Here is a 20,175-nt window from a genome sequence, read left to right on the forward strand (position 1 = left end):
TCTAATATCAAGTTTTATTTACCTTTTTTCTTACAATATGCTGTCATTCAAAATATACCTCATAAGTAATTCATGCATACAGTAGGTACTCTATAAATATTTTGATTTAATAATTAGTATTTTTTAGAATGACTAAAAATCCTGATGTAAAATCCCAATAGGGAAGTGCATAATCCCATTGTAGACAAAATATATAACTTTACAATAAACATTTTCATAAGAATTTTCCCCAAAGAGGGAACACTTACAACTTGGAAATTAAAAAATAAAAAGTAAAAAGCAAGATGAAACACAATACTAGTATATTTAGCCAATGATCCCTGGATCGGTGGTGCTTAGAGACCAAGGGTTACCTGTACCCTATGGCCTTAAGACCATCTGAAATTCAGTTAAGAAGATAATCATCTACCTAATAACCTCTTAACTGGAAATGCTGCAAGAAAATATAAGCAATAGCCTGTGAAACTTTTTAAACTACATCCCTTATATGAACCCAGGAAAAAAATTTAAATACATATTTTATTCTCCAATTTAAAAAAAATCAAGGCTTTTCATCTTAAGCAGCAAGAATGATCCACAAATAAGCAAGAAGTCACTTTTATAGAAGCTATGTTAAATTCTGTGGAAAATACTGTGGGAGATTAGTTCAAGAACCTTAGTCCAAATATAAAATAAATCCTTGCATTAAGGGGTCTTCCAGTGTTTACAAAAACAAAACAGGCTGTGACCACATAAGATAAAGTATCTTCTAACTCCTTATTTTGGTTTGGCTTTATAACTATGAACAGTCACTCCAACCTGAAAAAAATTATAGCACTATTATGCTAAAGAAAAATTAAAAGCCACCAAATGCCTAACCTTAGTGAAGTACTTCTGCAAACCTATAAACATACTCAAATACTTAATTGCTATAAAATGAAAAGTCTAACTATATTTTTCAAAAACTATATATAATTCTATAAAAATTTAAATATGTGGACTATATCAATACATGGAAATGTATATATAAAATACTATTAAGTGAGAAAAACAAAATAAAAAATATAAAGTGATTACAACCATGTAAAAGTAAATATATTACAATAACAAAAACTGAAGTGAATTTAAATTTATAGAGACATAAATAGATTCAAACATCCATTAGGGCTTTTCTTTGTTACATAAGATTATAATAAAATTAAAAAAATAGACTATTATTTTAGATAAAACTATACTCCTGAACAATAAATACTGAACTACATGTGAACTCCTAAAACAGATTTTAAAAACCATGACTTACTACATTTCAGGTGTGTCCCATGGATGGAGATCAGCCCACAGCTGCTGATCTTCATTTTACAAAACCTTCTGGCAATGTGTACAATTATAACTGCCCTTCTTAAACATAAAAAAAAATTTAAAGCACTGTTCAAGTAAGAAAACCAAGCAGCATGCTAACAAAACCTATCTACTTAATCTGTTTCGCTCCTGCAAAAGCTACTAACAGAGGATTTAAAAAAATTAATTCTATATACATATTTTACATAATGTATTTATGCTACAAATATTTTAAAGAATGGCTTTTACATAATTTTCCATTTTAATTTCAATAGATATCTTATTTAGTCACAAATTATGCAAATGCAGTCTTCTAGAATTATTATTGAAAATTATTCACCCATGGTTTAGAAAATGGTTAATTTCTTGGATAAAACATAGCATATTTAGAAGTCCGAAAGCCAAGTAAATCCCTTATTTCGTTTCGGAATTTTGACAGATCTTGGCGTAGTTCATTTAGGTTTTCCACAGTTGCCTGATCTGTACTTTGCATCTTCTGCCTCATGGATGTCAGGTAACGATGCACCAAGCAGCACATCACTTTTTGGTAGTTCTCATCCCTCTTTTGTTTCAGATTTCTCCATTCCTTCAAAACAAACAATTGCATGGTATTAACAATGGACATAAACCATATTTAAATGAGGTGGGTTGGTTTTTTTTTAAGATTTATTTATTTATTTGTCAGAGAGAGAGAGAGCACAAGCAGGGGGAGCGGCAGGCAGAGGGAGAAGCAGGCTCCCCGCTGAGCGGGGAGCCTGATGGGGGACTTGATCCCAGGACTCCGGGATCATGACCTGAGCGGAAGGCAGACGCTTAATCAACTGAGCCACCCAGGTGTCCCTAAATGAGGTGGGTTTTTTTTTTTTTAAAGATTTTATTTATTTATTTGAGAGAGAGAATATGAGAGAGAGCAACCACATGAGAGGGGGGAGGGTCAGAGGGAGAAGCAGACTCCCCGCCGAGCAGGGAGCCCGATGCGGGACTCAATCCAGGGACTCCAGGATCATGACCTGAGCCGAAGGCAGTCGCTTAACCAACTGAGCCACCCAGGCGCCCATGAGGTGGGTTTTTAAAAAATATTCACAGACACAGACACAGACACAGACACGTGTTTTATTAGACTGTATTTTTGGCATTATGTGTTACAAAGTAATATCCAACACTTACTTAAAACAAATACGGCCTGCACGTTTTGTTATTCATTCACCTGGATGCTTTTCTTGATTTAACAATAGTCTTAGGAATCTTCAGTTTATAGGAAAGATTAGCAAACCACAACCCACAGGCCAAACATGGCCCACTTACTATTTTTTTATGGCCTGTGTAAGCTAAGAATGGTTTTTACAGATGAATATTTGTAATTAATTTGATGATAGGGAACACTAATTTTGAACCCCAATTAAACAAAATGTTATTTCCCTCCCCAAAATGGAATTCCATTCTTTACATTAGATCTGTATAACAAAAAAATTATTACTCAATTAATATTATACTTTTAATTTCACCAATAAAAATTTTATGGAGGGCGCCTGGGTGGCTCAGTTGGTTAAGCGACTGCCTTCGGCTCAGGTCATGATCCTGGAGTCCCGGGATCGAGTCCCGCATCGGTCTCCCTGCTCGGCGGGGAGTCTGCCTCTCCCTCTGACCCTCCCCCCTCTCATGTGCTCTCTCTCTCTCATTCTCTCTGTCTCAAATAAATAAATAAAATCTTTAAAAAAAAAAATTTATGGATATTTGTATTCTTTCTTATAATATTACTTGTTATATTCATGTAACATCTTTGATTTTGTCTCAGTCTGCAAAGTCCAAAATATTTATTATCTGGCCCCTTACTGGAAAAGTCTGCCAAACTCTGGTTTATGGCAACATGTATTGAACTATTTATGTACTGAATAACTTTCAAGAAGAACTGAAAAATATGAGATGGCTCTAGTAGTCAATCTTTATCTATGCTGACAGAATAGGTATTCTAAATATTTTCCATGTTTTAAAGCTGTGAGATAAGAGTTCATGAAAAAAAATTACAGCTCTCTCCTCTCACATATCAAATCCTTACTTTATGTTAGATAATATGCCATGCATTAGGGATATATGAGTGAAAAAAAGTAGATAGTCCTAGGTCTTAAAGAGGCCTAGGACATATTTACACTTTAGTAAACATCTGATATTAGGAACTGTTAAAACTTCCAAGTTACAATTTTAATTTCTTTTTTTTTTTTTAAGATTTTATTTATTTATTTGACAGAGAGACACAGCGAGAGAGGGAACACAAGCAGGGGGAGTGGGAGAGGGAGAAGCAGGCTTCTCGCTGAGCAGGGAGCCCGATGAGGGGCTCGATCCCAGGACCCTGGGATCATGACCTGAGCTGAAAGCAGACGCTTAATGACTGAGCCACCCAGGCGCCCTACAATTTTAATTTCTTACCTTTAAACTGTTTTGCCGTTTAACCTTGCCTTTTGATGTATGAGAGCAAATCCACTTACTGAGGCTACTAATCATATAGCAAATAGTCTTTGGTGAAGGAATGATGTTGAAAGGTGGGGGTAATGTACATTTGTCATCAAAGTAGCTAAGCCATAACTTTGCTCGAGCAAACTTCCATTCTTTGTCTTCATGATTCTGTAAGAGGCAAATGAAAAAGCAATATAGAATATGAACACACACACACACACACACACACACGGGGGAGGGGAGGGCAGAAGGAGCAAGGGAGAAAGGTGGGGGGGAGGAGAGAAAGAGAGATATCATTTTATGCTGTCCAAATGTTTGTTCACCTTGTACATAAAAATTTGGTTCAAGATTTGCAGTTAATATACATTACTTACATTTTAAAAATCTATATTTAATTTAAAAATAATACTAATTCTTAATTCTTATAATCTTTGGCTGCCTTATCTACTGCATACATTTGGTATGATCTGAAAGAATATAAAGTTTTAAAAGAATGAACACTTACTGCTATCAACTGGAAGCTTTTATGAAGCATTGCCACCAGCAGCTTGGTAAGCACGATCACAACCACAACATTGTACGTCCCAACAATAACAGCTCCAACAAAGGACTGCAATTCTTCTCCGTAACTAAATCTTGTGACAAAGATTGCCACATGTGCTAAGGAGAAAATATACCAGAACAAAGCAAAGCAAGTGCCAATGAACCTGTAAAGACAATTACATTTCTGTTTAAAAGGAAATTAAAGAGATTAATTAGCAAAAATGAAGAATTCATTTATATCAACATTCCATAAAATATTGATAATCTAAGAATAATACTTTATAAAATGAATGAAGTTGAACCCAATGGTACAGATATGCCTTCCTTAAACAAAGAAACAGACTCAAAAGGAGGATAAACTATTTTTGTTTAACCTCTTACTGCTTTTCTGTCTATTCTCAACAAAGCAGCCGCTAAGACACTGTTAATGCCTAATTCAAGTTGCCACTTCTCTGCTCAAAAACTTCAAATGGCTCTCAATCTCAAGAGCCCAAAGTACTTACAGGTATCAACAAGGTTCTACATCTCCTACAACTTTCCCTCAGCTTCACTACATCCCAACCACACTGGCCTCCTGGCTTTTCCCTGAACTTGCCAGCCACACTCCCATCTCAGGGCATTTGCCTTTGCCATTCCCTCTATCTGCTAATGCTCTTCCTCCAGCCATCTTCTTTATGTCTTGATCCTTCATCAGCTTCATATCTTTACTTGAATATCATCTCTGTGGGGCTTTCCCCAGTCTCCTATCTAAAACTGCACCCTCTCACACATAAATCCTCCCTGGCCCAAGCTTTGTCTCTTTAGCCCCTTTTATTGCATAATATACTATATATTTTATTTCTCTTTTTATTGCCTATATCATCTCACTCTAATAGAATATAAGCTCCATGAGGTAGTTTTGTTCACTAGTACTTCATTCACTCAGCACTTCGAACAGTGTCTGTTACGCAGAAGGTGTTAAATGAATACTTATTATTAACTTAATCTTATTCCTTAAATAAGATGACATGCGAGTATCTAAAGAATAGTTGGTACATAACAGCAACACAACAAATGAGTAATTCCACACCCCTTCTCCATTATGTTATTTTAAAATGAGGGGAGGTATTTTCTCTCCCTCACAACTGATTATTCAATTTCTTATGATACAGCAAATCAAAGAAAAAATTGTTGATGAAGCTCTAATGATTCTCAATTCTAGTGCCCTCCTACTAAGTGTTGAAAATACAAGAGATTGTTTTGGCTGTAACAATGATGGACAGTTGCTACTGACATTTACTATGTGAAGGGCAGAGATGTTGAATGTCTTGCAATATACAGGACAGAAAACTGTCCTGCCCAAAATGCTAACAGTGTGCAAAATGCCACGAGTTCCTCTGTTAAAACAGACTGCAGTGGGGGAAACAATGTACGATTTCATGCCTACTAATTACTTAAGATTCTACTTATAAAGATAACTATCAAATGATTCATGAAAAATAAGTACTTCTTATTAAAAAAGAATGTCTTAGAGAAAATTTGAAGTTCTATTTCTCTAGGTACTAATTCATATACAACACAATAGAAAGAGAGAAATATATTTACTAAAAATTTTAAAAGACACTCACGAATGGAAGGTATCATTGCTTTGCTGTTCACAGAAGATGCCGACACAGTCCTTCTGTTCTTTTGGGGTATAGCCTTTATCATACAGTTGTGTCAGTCCAATTGTGAAAGAAAACAAAACAAGAAGGAACATCCCAAGAAACTTTCCAAAATCTTGTAACATCTGTCCCATTGAAATCTGTGGAATATATTATATAGGTGTTGGTTAAAATTATCAGGAACAAAATAGTAAATATTAAATGACTAGGCAATAAAAGTAAAACAAACATATGATCCACAGTCTACTCCTTTTATTCCATCTGGTTAAGATAGTTTCATACTTTTAAAACATCAAAAGTCTCGTTGCCCAACAAAAAGCCATTCTAAGCATGCCAGCACTGTAAGTACTGGATGGCACAACTGAATCTGGACCAGGTGTGCAGAGGCCATTGCTGTGATGAAGTTAGAGGCTGAGACATGGAGATTTAAGAAAAGCCTATTTGCAAGGAATAAAAGGAAAATTCTTTGCTCAAGCCTAAAGGGAAATAAATGCTTATATTTATAGCTTCTTAAAATTTACAAATATAAAATCATATGACATAAAGTATTTGATTTTTGTGACCAAGTCCCATAAGATGGCATTTCCTCCTCCAGGATTGCCCTAATTTCTTTTGCCAAGGTGGTCAATTTTCTTTCATTTTAGATAAATTATAAGAAAATATTATGTGTACAAGCCAAATGAGTAGGTTTAGTATATGGGTACCTATTGTAATGTAGACTTGTGAAGTGCGTCTGGAAGCTTTATTCAAGCCTAATTTCATTGTCCTCCAATACTCCTTAAAAATCTGGGAAGTAGGCATTTTTCATAAATTCCTGGTATTTAAGTTAGCATACAAATTTGAAGAATAATTTGACATTACCTTTTTGACCCAGCAATTCTATCCCTTGGAATTTAGCCAATAGGTAAGAAATACGCTAAGATGTGTGTATATACAAGGATTTTCACTGTAGCACTGTTAGAGGGAGCAAAAAAATTCGAACATCCTAAATATTGTTAAAAAGAATGAAGTATATCTCTATGTGCTGGCACAGAAAAATGTCTATAAAATAGTAGGTCAAAAAAGCAGGGTATAGAACAGTATTATAACAGCTACTGTTTCTAATTTTTTAAAGGATAAATCAGGTATATATTTTCATATAGACAGGATTTAATGTGCACAGGGAAGTCCTGGAAGTTTACACAAGAAACTGTTAACAGTGCTTATCTATGGAAGGTAGGACTAGGGGTTAGAAGGCAGACTTTTTTCCTTTGATTTTTCTTTACTATATGCATTTATTACTTTTACAATACAAAAAATAGCGTTTAAAAATAATCCTTCCTCAAGATTTACAGGTCAGTTTTATATAGTTAATTAAATCCAGCTTCAAATAAAATTTCTCACTGTTTCAAACCTGCCGAAATAATATATACCATTTACCAATGATACAAAATGGCAGCGACAAGCAAGTGGCCAAACCCCTCTAACCCACTAAAGTCAGCCAGGTAATTAAATAGAAGAGGCGTGCTAAAATTTTTTAGGCACACCATAAGCTGGTGACCCGGACTCTGGAGAGGTCCAGTATGCCTGAGTTGCACGTGTGACTAGGCCATATGGTACTTTTAGAAGTCTTATGCTTCCCTCACTTCCCCTTGCAAAATTCTGAGAGAAGAAATAGAGAGCTTTTAGATTCAGCAAGCATGAAATGTGTGACAAAGAGAAGAAATACATTTCCCTCTTAGTCAATCATAGCTTTCTACTGAATCACCTTGGAAAAGAAATAATTTATTCAGACTGTGAGTGCTTAGATAAAGCCAGGCCATGCAACTAGAGAACTTAATAAGTTAGGACAGTAAGAATGCAGTAACTGCTTTAGATAACTATGAAAAGACTGCCTTTGAAGAAAACTTAAGACACTGTAAGTAAACTTATGGGTAAATAGGGTTTCCCAAGAGTGACCATGTATGATGTTATTTGTTTAATTTAAAAAATTTAGTCCAAAAGAGAAGGCTTAATTTAACATGACTAAGTTGGTATTTTTAAAAAATATTTATTTATTTATTTTAGAAAGAGAGCAAGCGAGGGGAGGAGCGAAGGGAGAGGGAGAGAGAATCCTCAAGCAGACTCCCTGCTGAGCAAGAAACTGTAGGCAGGGCTCAATTACATGACCATGAGATCATGACCTGAGCTGAAATGAAGAGTCGGACACTTAACCAACTGAGCCACTCAGGCGCCCCTAACATTACTAAGTTTTAAAGAGTAAGTATAATCCAATTTCAGTACCAAGATGAACAATATTTAATGAAAAAAACCCACAAACTTCAAGGTCTGTTCTTTAAAAGCATATTAGTTCTTACATAAGATGGAAGAATCAAAACTAGCTACAGTGGATATCACTGAGGTGAGCATCAACTGAAAGAGCACACTAACCAAACATTCATGTGAAAGGCAAAATTTAAAAACAGTAAATCTATTTTAGTCTGAGACATTATGAGGCTTATTTATTTGTAAAAATAATAATCATGCTTTTGAAAACATTTACTTATTTTAAACTACTTGGCATTTTTACTCAAGAAATAGGAAAATTAAGAAATGAAAAGAAAAAGGTAATTAAAATATCAATACTGAAGTTTACATAGAGTTAATACTGGTACACACAGAGAAAAATATATATACATCTTTCCCAGTAATCAGAAAAACGGAAATGAAAGCAAACTACTAAGATAGTGTAACTTGGCACCAAATGCTATTCAATGTGGTGAAACAGTCTGCTTTTATACTGCTTGTGAGACCAAAAATTAACACATCCTTTTGCAGAAAAACAGAAATACTGAGGCACTATAAGGATCATATCTTCTGATATGTTAATGCTACTGGAGATTTAGCCTTAGGAAGTAATTTAAAAGAGGCAAAGTCCTCTACAGAGAGTACTGTGTAGAACAGCAAAAACATGCCAAATGCCTGAGAGGGCAAAGACTGGTATCATTAGGGTTCACAGCAAGTGTTAAATTATAAAACTTGCTAACGAAGCAATAATAATGACAACGTCTAGTCATTCTCCTTCCAAATCTTTCTCCAGAAAAAGCCATAATGACCTGTCTAAAAGTTCTTTAAAAAAAAAAAAAAAAAAGATTTTTATTTATTTATTTATGAGAGAGAGAAAGAGAGAGCACCCACACGAGTGGGAAGGAGGAGCAGAGGGAGAGAGAATCCCAAGCTGATTCCTTGCTGAGCACTAGCTGGGTGTGAGAGGCTCGATCTCACGACCCTGAGATCACGACCTGAGCCAAGATCAAGAGTCGGACACTTAACCGACTGAGCCACCCAGGCACCCTACCTGTCTAAAAGTTCTATCTAATCAAGCATTCATGCTCAAAACCTCTTTTGCATGTATGATAATATTCAAATTCCTGGCACAGAGAACTTCAGAGTCCAGCCCAGTCTATTTTTTCAGCCTCATCTCCCCAGTGGCCACCCACTGTCTAAGTACAAAAGACATCCTGTCTTGTCTGAGCATGCCATGCTTTTAGGACTCCATGTTTTCACACATGTAACTCCCTGGTCTTTGCCAGGCAAGCTTCTCATCCCTTCAAGGCCCAGATCAAATGTCACCCTAAGAAGCTTACCTGACTCTCTCCAAGCACTGCCTCATTTTCCTCCAAAGTGCTCTGTCCATAATCTCTAAAATACTATTTTTCACTTTATACCAATATGTATGTTTGTATCTTCTAGTAGTCTTTAAGAACAGGCACAATGTCAGTAAGCTCCAGAGCCCAGCATATTAGTTAAAATGTTGAACACATAACTACTTTTTATATGCCTTTTTATACAACTCTACCATTTTCCAAGAGGTATCATGTACTCTTATTTACCTTGCAGTATGGGAAAGGCTAGTATTATCTCTATTTTACCAAGTGACAAACTGAAGCTCGGGGAGATTTAGTGAATTGCTCAGGGTAACAGAACTAATAGATGGCAGAGGTAGAATTCAATTCTCACTTCTTGCAAGAGATTTTGTGAAACATCACTTTGTGGTTTTTATCATAGCTCTCCCATTAAAAATTTGGGGCTGTGTACAATTTAGAAGGATTTCGTTCTCATGTAACAGTTCCCCCCACATAGCAGGCTTATTGACTTAATGCATGAATAAATATTGGAAAAACACCGTAATTGTTAATTAACATTTTGCACCAAGTCTTTTTTTCTAACACTATGAGCTGGGCCTTAGTTTCCTGAGCTATAAAATAAGGGATGGTCATGTGCTACATCAGACTCACTTACCTACATGCTATTAAAAATTTGCCAGACTTTACCCCAATCTATTTAATCAGTATCTCTGAGGCTAGGACTTAGAAATGAAGGTTGCATATGCTCCCCTGGTGATTCTGACTGAGCCTCACCAATTTGGGAATTCCTAGACTACAGGACCTCTAAGTTTCCCTCTAACTGTAACATTTATGCTTCTTAAAAGAAAAATATCTATCCCCAGTATACCCTAAAATGCAAGGTACCTGAAATCGCTCTTTACTCATTGCAAAGGACAACAATGTGCCATTTCTGTGTTACAGACCAGTAAATCAAATCTAATAATTATCCAGTAAAGCCAAATAATTCCCTAGGAATAAAGTATGTGCTCATGTGTCAGACACTACATTTACTTTCCAAGTTTCCTTGTACTATGTTTCAGGTCTGCCACAGTTAACTCTACTAACTATAAAGGGAATGGAGGAACGGATCTAATCATTTATGTAAAACTCATCATGTGTCAGGGACTCTGCTATGAGATGCATCTTCTACATACTGATCCATTTAATCCTCATGACAATGATACGGAACCTGAGACTCACAGAGATGAAGTAGCAATAAGTTACTGAACAAGATTTTGAACCCAGCTGGTTGGTCCTGTCTTGTCCTTTCTGTCTTATGACCCAACTACAAGGGCTAAAGGTTGTTTAATTTATTTGGAACACATGGAAAAACCAGGAAGAATTTTTGAAATCTGTAAATTATTAAAGGCTACCCAAAGAAGTGTTGTACAATAAAAGTTAATGAGAGAATCATATTACTCTGTAGCACTGAAAGCAGAAGGGCAACTTAGCAGAGTGGTGAAGATCATTAGCTCTGGAGCCAAACCACCTGGGTTGGAATCCCAATTCAGCTACTTACCAGCTGTGTGACTTTGTGCAAGTTACTTAATGTCTCTATGCCTCAGTTTCTTCCTCTGTAAAATGGAAATAAAAGAGTCTGCCTCTTAGAACGGTTGTGAGGATTTAATGAGGTAATAAATGTAAATAAAGATCTTAGAATAGTATCCACAGTAAGGGCTCAAATGTTAACTGTTATTATTACAATTGCCACCTTTATTTTTAGATACTATCTTCATGTCTTTTTTTGTTAAAATGTAAACATTACTGATTTAGGCCCAACCATGACTCATATCTGCTGAAGTGTATTAGCTGACATCCTTCATAAAAGCAGAAGAGCTAACTTCAAAGAGCAGGTTGGTCTGTGGATTCAGAGAGACTCAGGTTCAACTCTTGACTCTACCTCTGTCTAGTTCTGTGAACTACTGAAACTTTCTAAGCCTTAGATCCCTCATTTGTAAAATGGAAATAAAAAACAGCAAGGGTTGTGATGAGGATTAAGTAAGTGGAAAACAGCACAGTGCCTGGTCCACATGAAATGTCCAACAAATGTGGTTGCTGAACATATTTTGAACAAGCAGCTCCAGGGACAGCTAGGATATTGTCCTATTTCTCCATCAGCTTTTTTCTTTTCACATACCCATCAGCACTTGTCTCTACTGAAGCCCATTCTAACCAGTTTTTCAATTCAGTTTACAAACAGTAAGTAACTACTATGGCAAGGCAGTGAGTAAAGTGCAGATGAAAAAATAAAGATGTATTCCCCATCCTCAAGGATTTTTTAATTTAGTAGAAATAACATCATCTAGAATTTAAGACAAGCTAAATTCTAATTGTCTCACATTTAAGACAAGCTTTACGAAATGCTCATTAGAGGTTCAAGGTATCAAGTTCACTGGATGGAGTTATTCATTAGCAGGAAGCAGGAGTGAAGGAATGGATTTTCCAGTGGCAAGAGCCCTGAAGCTAGCACATGTTACTTCTCCCTGGGACACCCTAACCCACCTCCTTTCAACTCATCTTTCTTTTTCTTTTTTTTTTTTTTAAAGATTTTATTTATTTATTTGAGAGAGAGAGAATGAGAGACAGAGAGCATGAAAGGGAGGAAGGTCAGAGGGAGAAGCAGACTCCCTGCCGAGCAGGGAGCCCGATGCGGGACTCGATCCCGGGACTCTAGGATCATGACCTGAGCCGAAGGCAGTCGCTTAACCAACTGAGCCACCCAGGCGCCCCTCAACTCATCTTTCAAGACTGACTTCCAGTGTCATCTCTTCTGGGAAGTGCCTTAAACTGAAGTGAGTGCCCCTTTTCTGAGCTATGACAACAATTACCACTGTAAATGTCATGGTTGCTGGTCACCCTCAATGCACTGTGAGCTCCTTAAGGAGATATTGGAGCTTACTCATTTTAGTGTTCTCAGTGTCCAGGACCTACCAGGCACTCAATAAATGTTTGTTGAATAAATAAATAAAATTTCAACAAGCAGAGGGATGGCTGGGACATTCTAAACAGGGTAATAACATAAACAATGACATGGAAGTGGAAGAGCATGGGACATGTGTAAGATTAGTGACTGGTCTTGGCCGAGATGGAGAAGAATTTCAGGAAGAGACAGAGATGAGTACAGTGAGAGATGGCTACAAAGTAAGTAGGGCCAGATGTAGACGGTCACTTTCCAAAGTCTACCTATAACATAAGTTACAAATTTAATGAACATAATCATTTTAAAACTGTCAAGTACTAGAATAGAGAATTCAATCACTGCTGAATATAGAACCATTTTATACTCTACTATATGACATTCCTGTGACCTTCATTGGCCTAGGATAGTCCCAGTTTCCACTTGTTTTCCCAAGTTAGTATTCCCCAAAGTGTCTCTATTCAGATGATAAAATATGGTCATTCTAACCAAGGAAGAGATCTGTACCCCCAACACAGGTTATATATCCAGTTAAAATAAAATTCTGTCAACTTCTAAATCTGCAGAAATTTGGAAGGAAAAAATGTTAGTACATGGAGATAAATTTAACAACCAACTGCAGTAATCACATAAAAACATTATCTGACATAGCAGGTTATATACATAAAGGAAAAAATGTTACACTTTTGCTAAAGTAATTAACTTACTGTCAATTTTCTTTTTGCATTTCTTTTAGTTTTACATTCATAACTGAATCATTCCATTTTAATTGAGTTCCTTATGATGAACAAAATGGAAAAATGTATTATAAATCTTCTAGTTTTTTCTAGAATATTTTGGCAGAATTATGCAATACAAATCTGTCATGTTAGTAAGACTACACTGGAAAACAAATGTCTTTATTTGAAAATTTCTTTAAGTAAAAGCCTGAAAATATGAATCTACAGATTCCTATTCAATATCTATTTTTTGCCCTCTTCCTAACTAACCAGACCTTGATTTCTTGGGAGGCAATATGCTCAATTAAAAGTACTCATCTCATCAGACTTCCTTGTAGCTACAAACAACCATGTGACCAAATTCTGGCCAATGAGTTATAAGTGGAAACATTTGGTAGGGCTCCAGGAAAAATTATTGCTCTCTTGATAAAAAGAGAAAGACAGCTGGCCCATGCTTTCTGCCTTTTGCCCTCTGCCTTTCCCCCTTCTTCCTGCAGGATATAGACTTGATATAAGACTTGGAGCTTCCTTTGTAATACCATACTAATTCTATTTGTATTTCCAAATCCTTCAGTTCTGAGACTAGCCTACCCCAGCAATGGCTGCCTGAGGAGAGGGCAAAGGGAGTACTAAATGAAAAAGGTACCAAGAAACTTTTTGGGGTGATGCACATGTTCTCTATCTTGATTATAGTGGTGATGAAACAAATTTACACATTTGCAAAACTCATCAAGTTAAGATGGGTGTGTTTTACTGTATGCAAAGTGTACCTTAATAAAGATAGTTTTTAAAAAATCACTTGCTGAACTAAATCATAATATTTAAGCATATATTATGATTAACCTGCAGACTTTCTTAAAAAATAGGAACACAATAAATATTTGTTGGCTTCACCTAAATTATGTGTAGTTCTATGGCTATTAGGATAGTATAAATTATCATGCTGGAGGAGAAAAACACACACAACATCTGAAATGACAAATACCCACTTACGCAGTATTTGTATACACAACTATAGTTCTTTTGGGAAGAGACTAAGTCAGAAGACCCAACTCAACATTTCTAAGAGAAACAAAGCGATAATTCACTAAGAATAGCATACTTTTTCTTTTTAACTCTCTGTAGAAATCTATAAAAAAATTTTTCCATATAGAAACTTGGTGATACCAACAGTTTTCAGCTAAAAAAAAAAAAAAATCAACATGCATGTAAAAAATACTGTTGAATCTTGACTAAAACATTCATAGAAGATATTAGTAGCAAAATTAAATCAAAATAACAAATAGTCTAAACCAGTGTTTCACATACTACTGCTTTGGAAAAAAACAGAGACTTGAGCGTATCTAATGAAAATTGAGTATGACATTAAATGAGTTTATGTAATGATCCTTTGAACAAGGTTAAACAAGTTTCTTTACTTCTTTCTCATAAGCTTTAATGTGATAATGTGCACTGTGAATTCCCAAAAGAGTTATATGGAATGCAGTGTGTCTGACTTATTTCAGTCAGAGCACCTCATAGGACTTGGTTAAGGAAATCACACTTCAGGAAACACTGTTGCAGGATGATAGCACAAGCCAAATCAAATCAAGTTTTTCCTACATATTTTATTTTCATATCTCTATTTGGAGAAGGTAATTATGCCCTCTATTTAAAACATCTCCTTTAAAAATGTTTTTAAAAATCTACATTCTTGGGATGCCTGGGTGGCTCAGTCAGTTAAGTGTCTGCCTTCGGCTCAGGGCATGATCCCAGCATCCTGCAATAGAGCCCCACATGGGGCTCCCTGCTCAGCGGGGAGCCTGCTTCTTCCTCTCCTCCTTGCTTGTGCTCTTTGTCGCTCTCTCTGTCTCAATATCTCAAATAAATTAAAAAAAAAAAATCTTAAAAATCTACATTCTTAGTAAATTTTAACTTATTGAGAAAAAATTAATATTTAGAGCTAGTCATGTAGCAAAGTTGATCCCCACCTCCTAAAAACAATCATTATTACAATCTGTGGGGTAAATTCAACCAATTATGAGTCTTTTCTTTAATGTAAAGAGACCTAGAATTTAGTCCTGGACTCTCATGATAATCATACTACTCTGAACAAATCACATACCATCTCAAAAGCTCAATTTCTTGAGCTATAAACTACTATAAAGTATAAAGCTGGGCCATATGAACTCTATGAAACTTGTTAGTTCTAAATATGCTATTTTCCAACTTATTACATTTAATATTTACTAAACAAAGTGAAAGAGTATTTTAAAAATATAGCTTATTTATTTTCAAAATCATCATTAAATATGAATTCTTTTTGCACAACACCTCCCTCATATTTATCACGTAAAATTTTAAATATGAGATTCATTTTGGTAAAAGCAGATTTTCATGTTCCTCTATTGTCTGAAGTAAAACTATATTTTAAACAAATCTACGTCTGTTGGCTGCAGGACAATGGGCCAGAGCTTAATAAAGTTTGAATACTTGAAAGCAAAAGATTATCATTCAGCCAGAAGCAAAGCAGATGAAAATGCAGTGTCCTCTCAACTGTTAATTATTATCAAAAGCAAAGTTTAACATCACGAGAGAACAATGTTCCAGTGGACCAACAGCAAAATATAATAATGACATTTAACAAATATTCTTTAATAAGAATTAATTATTTACCTGTAATGGACCCAATATGGAGCTTGTTGTATACATAAAAAAGAGACGAAGATAACTCAGAACATTTGCAAATGCAAAAAGCCCTTCTGCCACCAGAGTAGGATGGAATGCGTCCCAGTCCTTCCGGTCAGCAAAATCATGAAACTAAAGTTAGGAAGAAAAAGCCAAAGGTAAATAGCTCCTTCAGTTTAGGAAAATAAAAATAAATATTCTGACTATTGAAAGAAAACTAATTATTTATACCTCTTTCAGGGGTTCTCCTTTTATGTTTTGTAAAGTCCTCTTCTTTTAATACAAATAACATTATTTTAACTAAATAAAAGATCTTTACATATGTGAGGCAATATCACTTACTCTATATAAAGAGGTTTTCTCAGAAACTCTTAGGTTTTAAAAAATTAAGCAATTTTTTTTAAATGTTATTAAACTTTCTATGAATGAAATGTTTACTGGTTTTCCTTAACTTCTACAACACAAACTTTAAGTATTAAGTAAAATTTAAGTATGTTTGCTCTCAGTTAATTAGCTATCATATTAAATTAACCTAGCCCTTTAACTCAGGTTTCTAGAATGAACCCTAGAAGTTCTTCTCCCTTCTAAATACTAAGAAAGAGAGTTCATTATTATACCCAGACATAGAGTGGCCACATGTTCCAATTGCCTGGATAGTCTCAAATTGTATACCAGTTTTCCTTGCATAATCATTAATGCCCCATTTCACTCTCAAAGTGTCCTGGTTTGGATAAAAAATTATATGAGCACCCCACTTCTAGAACTAAAGAGACTGGTGTCAGACACCAATGACCCTCAACCATTTATCTATGTATGACCAATTTTTATTTTCTTAGTAATTGCACAACTCTGGTCACTAGAAATGCCTTACAAACATGTTCCAAACTACTGATCATTTAAAGGAATAGATTTTTTTAAAATAAAGTAAAATGACATAAGATAACCAGTTTTTTTTCTATAGTCTATAAATTAGTTAAAAACAAACAAACAAACAGAAAATATATCTCTCAGTTCTTTGACTGTGACGCCTTAGAAGAATTCTAAACTCAGGGCTTAAACAAAGATAGTTAACATAAAATCTGTTACCTTTTCTGGGCTTAGAAGAGCTTACATCTTCATAAAATTATAAGATGTGTATAAAACTAAATTTTTGTCAAATTCCAAATTTTAAAAATAGAGACATCAAAAAATTATCACACTTATGTCACTTTTTAAGCTATGGAAGACAATAATCATGATTTGGAATGTGGTAAAACACTATAGAATGAATTCTTAAAGATCAACTTTTTTCTAGCATGCATAAAGATAACTAACACTAATCAATTTCAGTAACTTTGTGTTCTCATTTTAAGTATATATACACATTAATGAGGTAAATGAACCTAGCTCAGATATAAGGAATCGGCATTTGGTAGAAAGAAAATGCCTAGACAGACCTGGATTTAAATCCAGTCTTGGTTTCTTACTGTGTGGTCTTGGATAAGTTATTTAATATCTCTGAGCTTCGTTTTCCTTATTTGCAAAATGGGGATAAGGACATCTGTCTCATAGAGTCCCTGTGAGGATAAAATGAGATAAAGTATAGCAAGTATCAGCCATAGTGCCTGGCACATAATAGGTAACCAACATTAAAAGGTAATTAACATCCTTCAAACTACTGGAAGGCAGGAAACAATGCACATTATTCCCTTACACTGGAATAGATTTAAAATGAAAACACATCAGATACAGATTTGGGCCAATGTAACTCTGAGTTATACAGATACCATATCTCAGGTTTTTCCTAACAAACCTTCATTTATATCTCCAGTTAACATAGCTAATAGTCACCTTGTTGTGAGCAACCACTTTGAGGGCAAAAGTTGCCAAATAAAGTGAATTCATGACAAAACTGAGTTGATTACGAGATTCTTCCAAAAAGTCTTCCAACCCTTCATACCAGAGTCTTTTAATGTCTGACCAAATCATCCCTAAAAAAAGGAAGGAAAAAAAATCAAATAATGCTCTTAACTCAATAATAAACTAAAGACTACTTTAAAACTCAAGATATTAAATAAATAACACTCGTATCAGCTATAGCTTCATTCAGAAGAAAAAATAACTTTTTAGTAAAAAGTTCTCAAAATTTGAAAGAAAATAACTATAAGTTTTATATAATATCTTTCTCATAAAAGAATTTTAATAAATGTGAAACAAGCATAAGAAAACAAATAAAGTGATGCTAAACACCCACACACACCTACAAAGGCTCAGTTCCTGATTCTTTTCTCTATTATGCTCACTCCTACAGTGACCTCATCCAGTCTAATCTAATGGCTTTAAATACCATCTATGGGCAGATTTTCAAATTTATCTCTCTAAACTCAATCTGTATTTATAGAATTAATATCTCTAACCCTCTCTCCTAAACTCAACTTGTATACGAACTTGACTACTCTACATCCCCAATGGGATGTCCTAACATACCAAACTGAACTCTTAATCTCTACCCCCAAATTCACTGTACCTTGAAGTCTTCCCCTCTCAGTTGATAGAAACTTCATCATTCTAGTGGCTCAATCCAAATTTCCTTGAATCATCCTTGACTCTTATTTCTTTTAATCCACACATTCAATGCAACAGCAAATCCTGTTGGCTCTACTTTCAAAATATATTTAGAATCTAACCCTTGTCACTAATCTCTTCAACTTCAAGCAACCATCCTGTCTAGCCTGGATTATTGAAATAGCCTACCTGGTCTCCCTGCTTTTATCCTGGTCTCCTTAAAATCTATTCTCAACTTAGCAACCAGAGTAGTCCTTGTAAAAAATGCAAGCGTTGAGGCTGAGGTCGAAGAGGTTGCTGCCTGTGTTCTCCTCTAGGATTTTCATGGATTCCTGTCTCACATTTAGGTCTTTCACCAATTTTAACTACTGGGACTTAATGAAGATAAAAAGCTTTTGCACAGCAAGGGAAACACTCGACAAAACCAAAAGACAACCAACAGAATGGGAGAAGATATTTGCAAATGTCTTATCAGATAAAGGACTAGTATCCAAAATCTATAAAGAACTAATCAAACTCAACACCCAAAGAACAAGTAATCTAATCAAGAAATGGGCAGAAGACATGAGCAGACATTTTTCCAAAGAAGACATCCAAATGGCCAACAAACACGAAAAAGTGCTCAATATCTCTCGGCATCAGCGAAATCCAAATCAAAACCTCAATGAGATACCACGTCGCATCAGTCAGAATGGCTAAAATTAACAAGTCAGGAAATGACAGATATTGGCGAGGATGCGGAGAAAGGGGAACCCTCCTACACTGTTGGTGGGTATGCAAGGTGGTTTGGCCACTCTGGAAACCAGTATGGAGGTTCCTCAGAAAGTTGAAAATAGAGCTACCCTATCACCCAGCAATTGCACTACTAGGTACGTACCCAAAGATACAAATGTAGTGATCTGAAGGGGAACCTGTACCCCAATGTTTGTAACAGCAATATCCACAATGGCCAAACTATGGGGAGAGCCCAGATATCCATCGATAGATGACTGGATAAAAAAGATGTGGTAGGGACGCCTGGGTGGCTCAGATGGTTAAGCATTTGCCTTCGGCTCAGGTCATGATCTCAGTGTCCTGGGATTGAGTCCCGCATCAGGCTCCCTGCTCAGTGGGGAGCCTGCTTCTCCCTCTCCCTCTGCCTGCTGCTCCCTCTGCTTGTGCTCTCTCTCTATATATCTCTGACAAATAAATAAAATCTTAAAAAAAAAGATGTGGTATAAATATACAATGGAATATTACAGCCATCAAAAAATGAAATCTTGCCATTTGCAATGGCATGGACGGAACTAGAGGGTATTATGCTAAGTGAAATAAGTCAATCAGAGAAAGACAATTATCATATGATCTCACTGATATGTGGAATTTAAGAAACAAAACAGAGGATCATAGGGGAAGAGAGGAAAAAATAAAACAAGATGAAACCAGAGAGGGAGACAAACCATAAGAGATTCTTAATCATAGGAAATAAACTGAGGGTTGCTGGAGGGGAGGTGGAAGGATGGGGTAACTGGGTGATGGACATTAAGGAGTGATGTAATAAGCACTGGGTATTATAAAGACTGATGAATCACAAACCTGTACCTCTGAAACCAATAATACATTCTATGTTAATCAAAAAAAATTGTAGAGAACTGAAATATCTAAAAAAATAAATAAATAAAATTAACAATAAATAAAGTTCACTTAATAGGTCTCATCAAAACATCAAACAGTGACGTCTGGGTGGCTCAGTAGGTTAAACGTCTGCC

At 35.5% G+C, this 20,175-nt stretch overlaps 1 protein-coding gene across 7 annotated transcripts in view; it reads right to left on the bottom strand.

The window, feature by feature from the left end:
- Positions 1-20,175, bottom strand: part of TRPC1 (transient receptor potential cation channel subfamily C member 1) — a 71,503-nt gene continuing 51,328 nt past the window's right edge. For all 7 annotated transcript variants that reach the window (XM_045870068.3, XM_045870067.3, XM_064586829.1 and 4 more), the window contains 6 exons: positions 17,714-17,853; positions 15,872-16,015; positions 5,919-6,094; positions 4,274-4,475; positions 3,742-3,936; positions 1-1,903 (listed from right to left, as the gene is read on the bottom strand). In XM_045870068.3, coding sequence (XP_045726024.1) covers positions 1,676-1,903; positions 3,742-3,936; positions 4,274-4,475; positions 5,919-6,094; positions 15,872-16,015; positions 17,714-17,853 — 1,085 coding nt within the window. In that variant the 3' untranslated portion in view covers positions 1-1,675. The remainder of the gene's footprint in view (positions 1,904-3,741; positions 3,937-4,273; positions 4,476-5,918; positions 6,095-15,871; positions 16,016-17,713; positions 17,854-20,175) is intronic.

The sequence above is a fragment of the Mirounga angustirostris genome, unplaced genomic scaffold (assembly GCF_029215605.1).
Source record: "Mirounga angustirostris isolate CCGP_5_RB_7025 unplaced genomic scaffold, mMirAng1.0.hap1 SCAF_1, whole genome shotgun sequence".
Taxonomy (NCBI): domain Eukaryota; kingdom Metazoa; phylum Chordata; class Mammalia; order Carnivora; family Phocidae; genus Mirounga; species Mirounga angustirostris.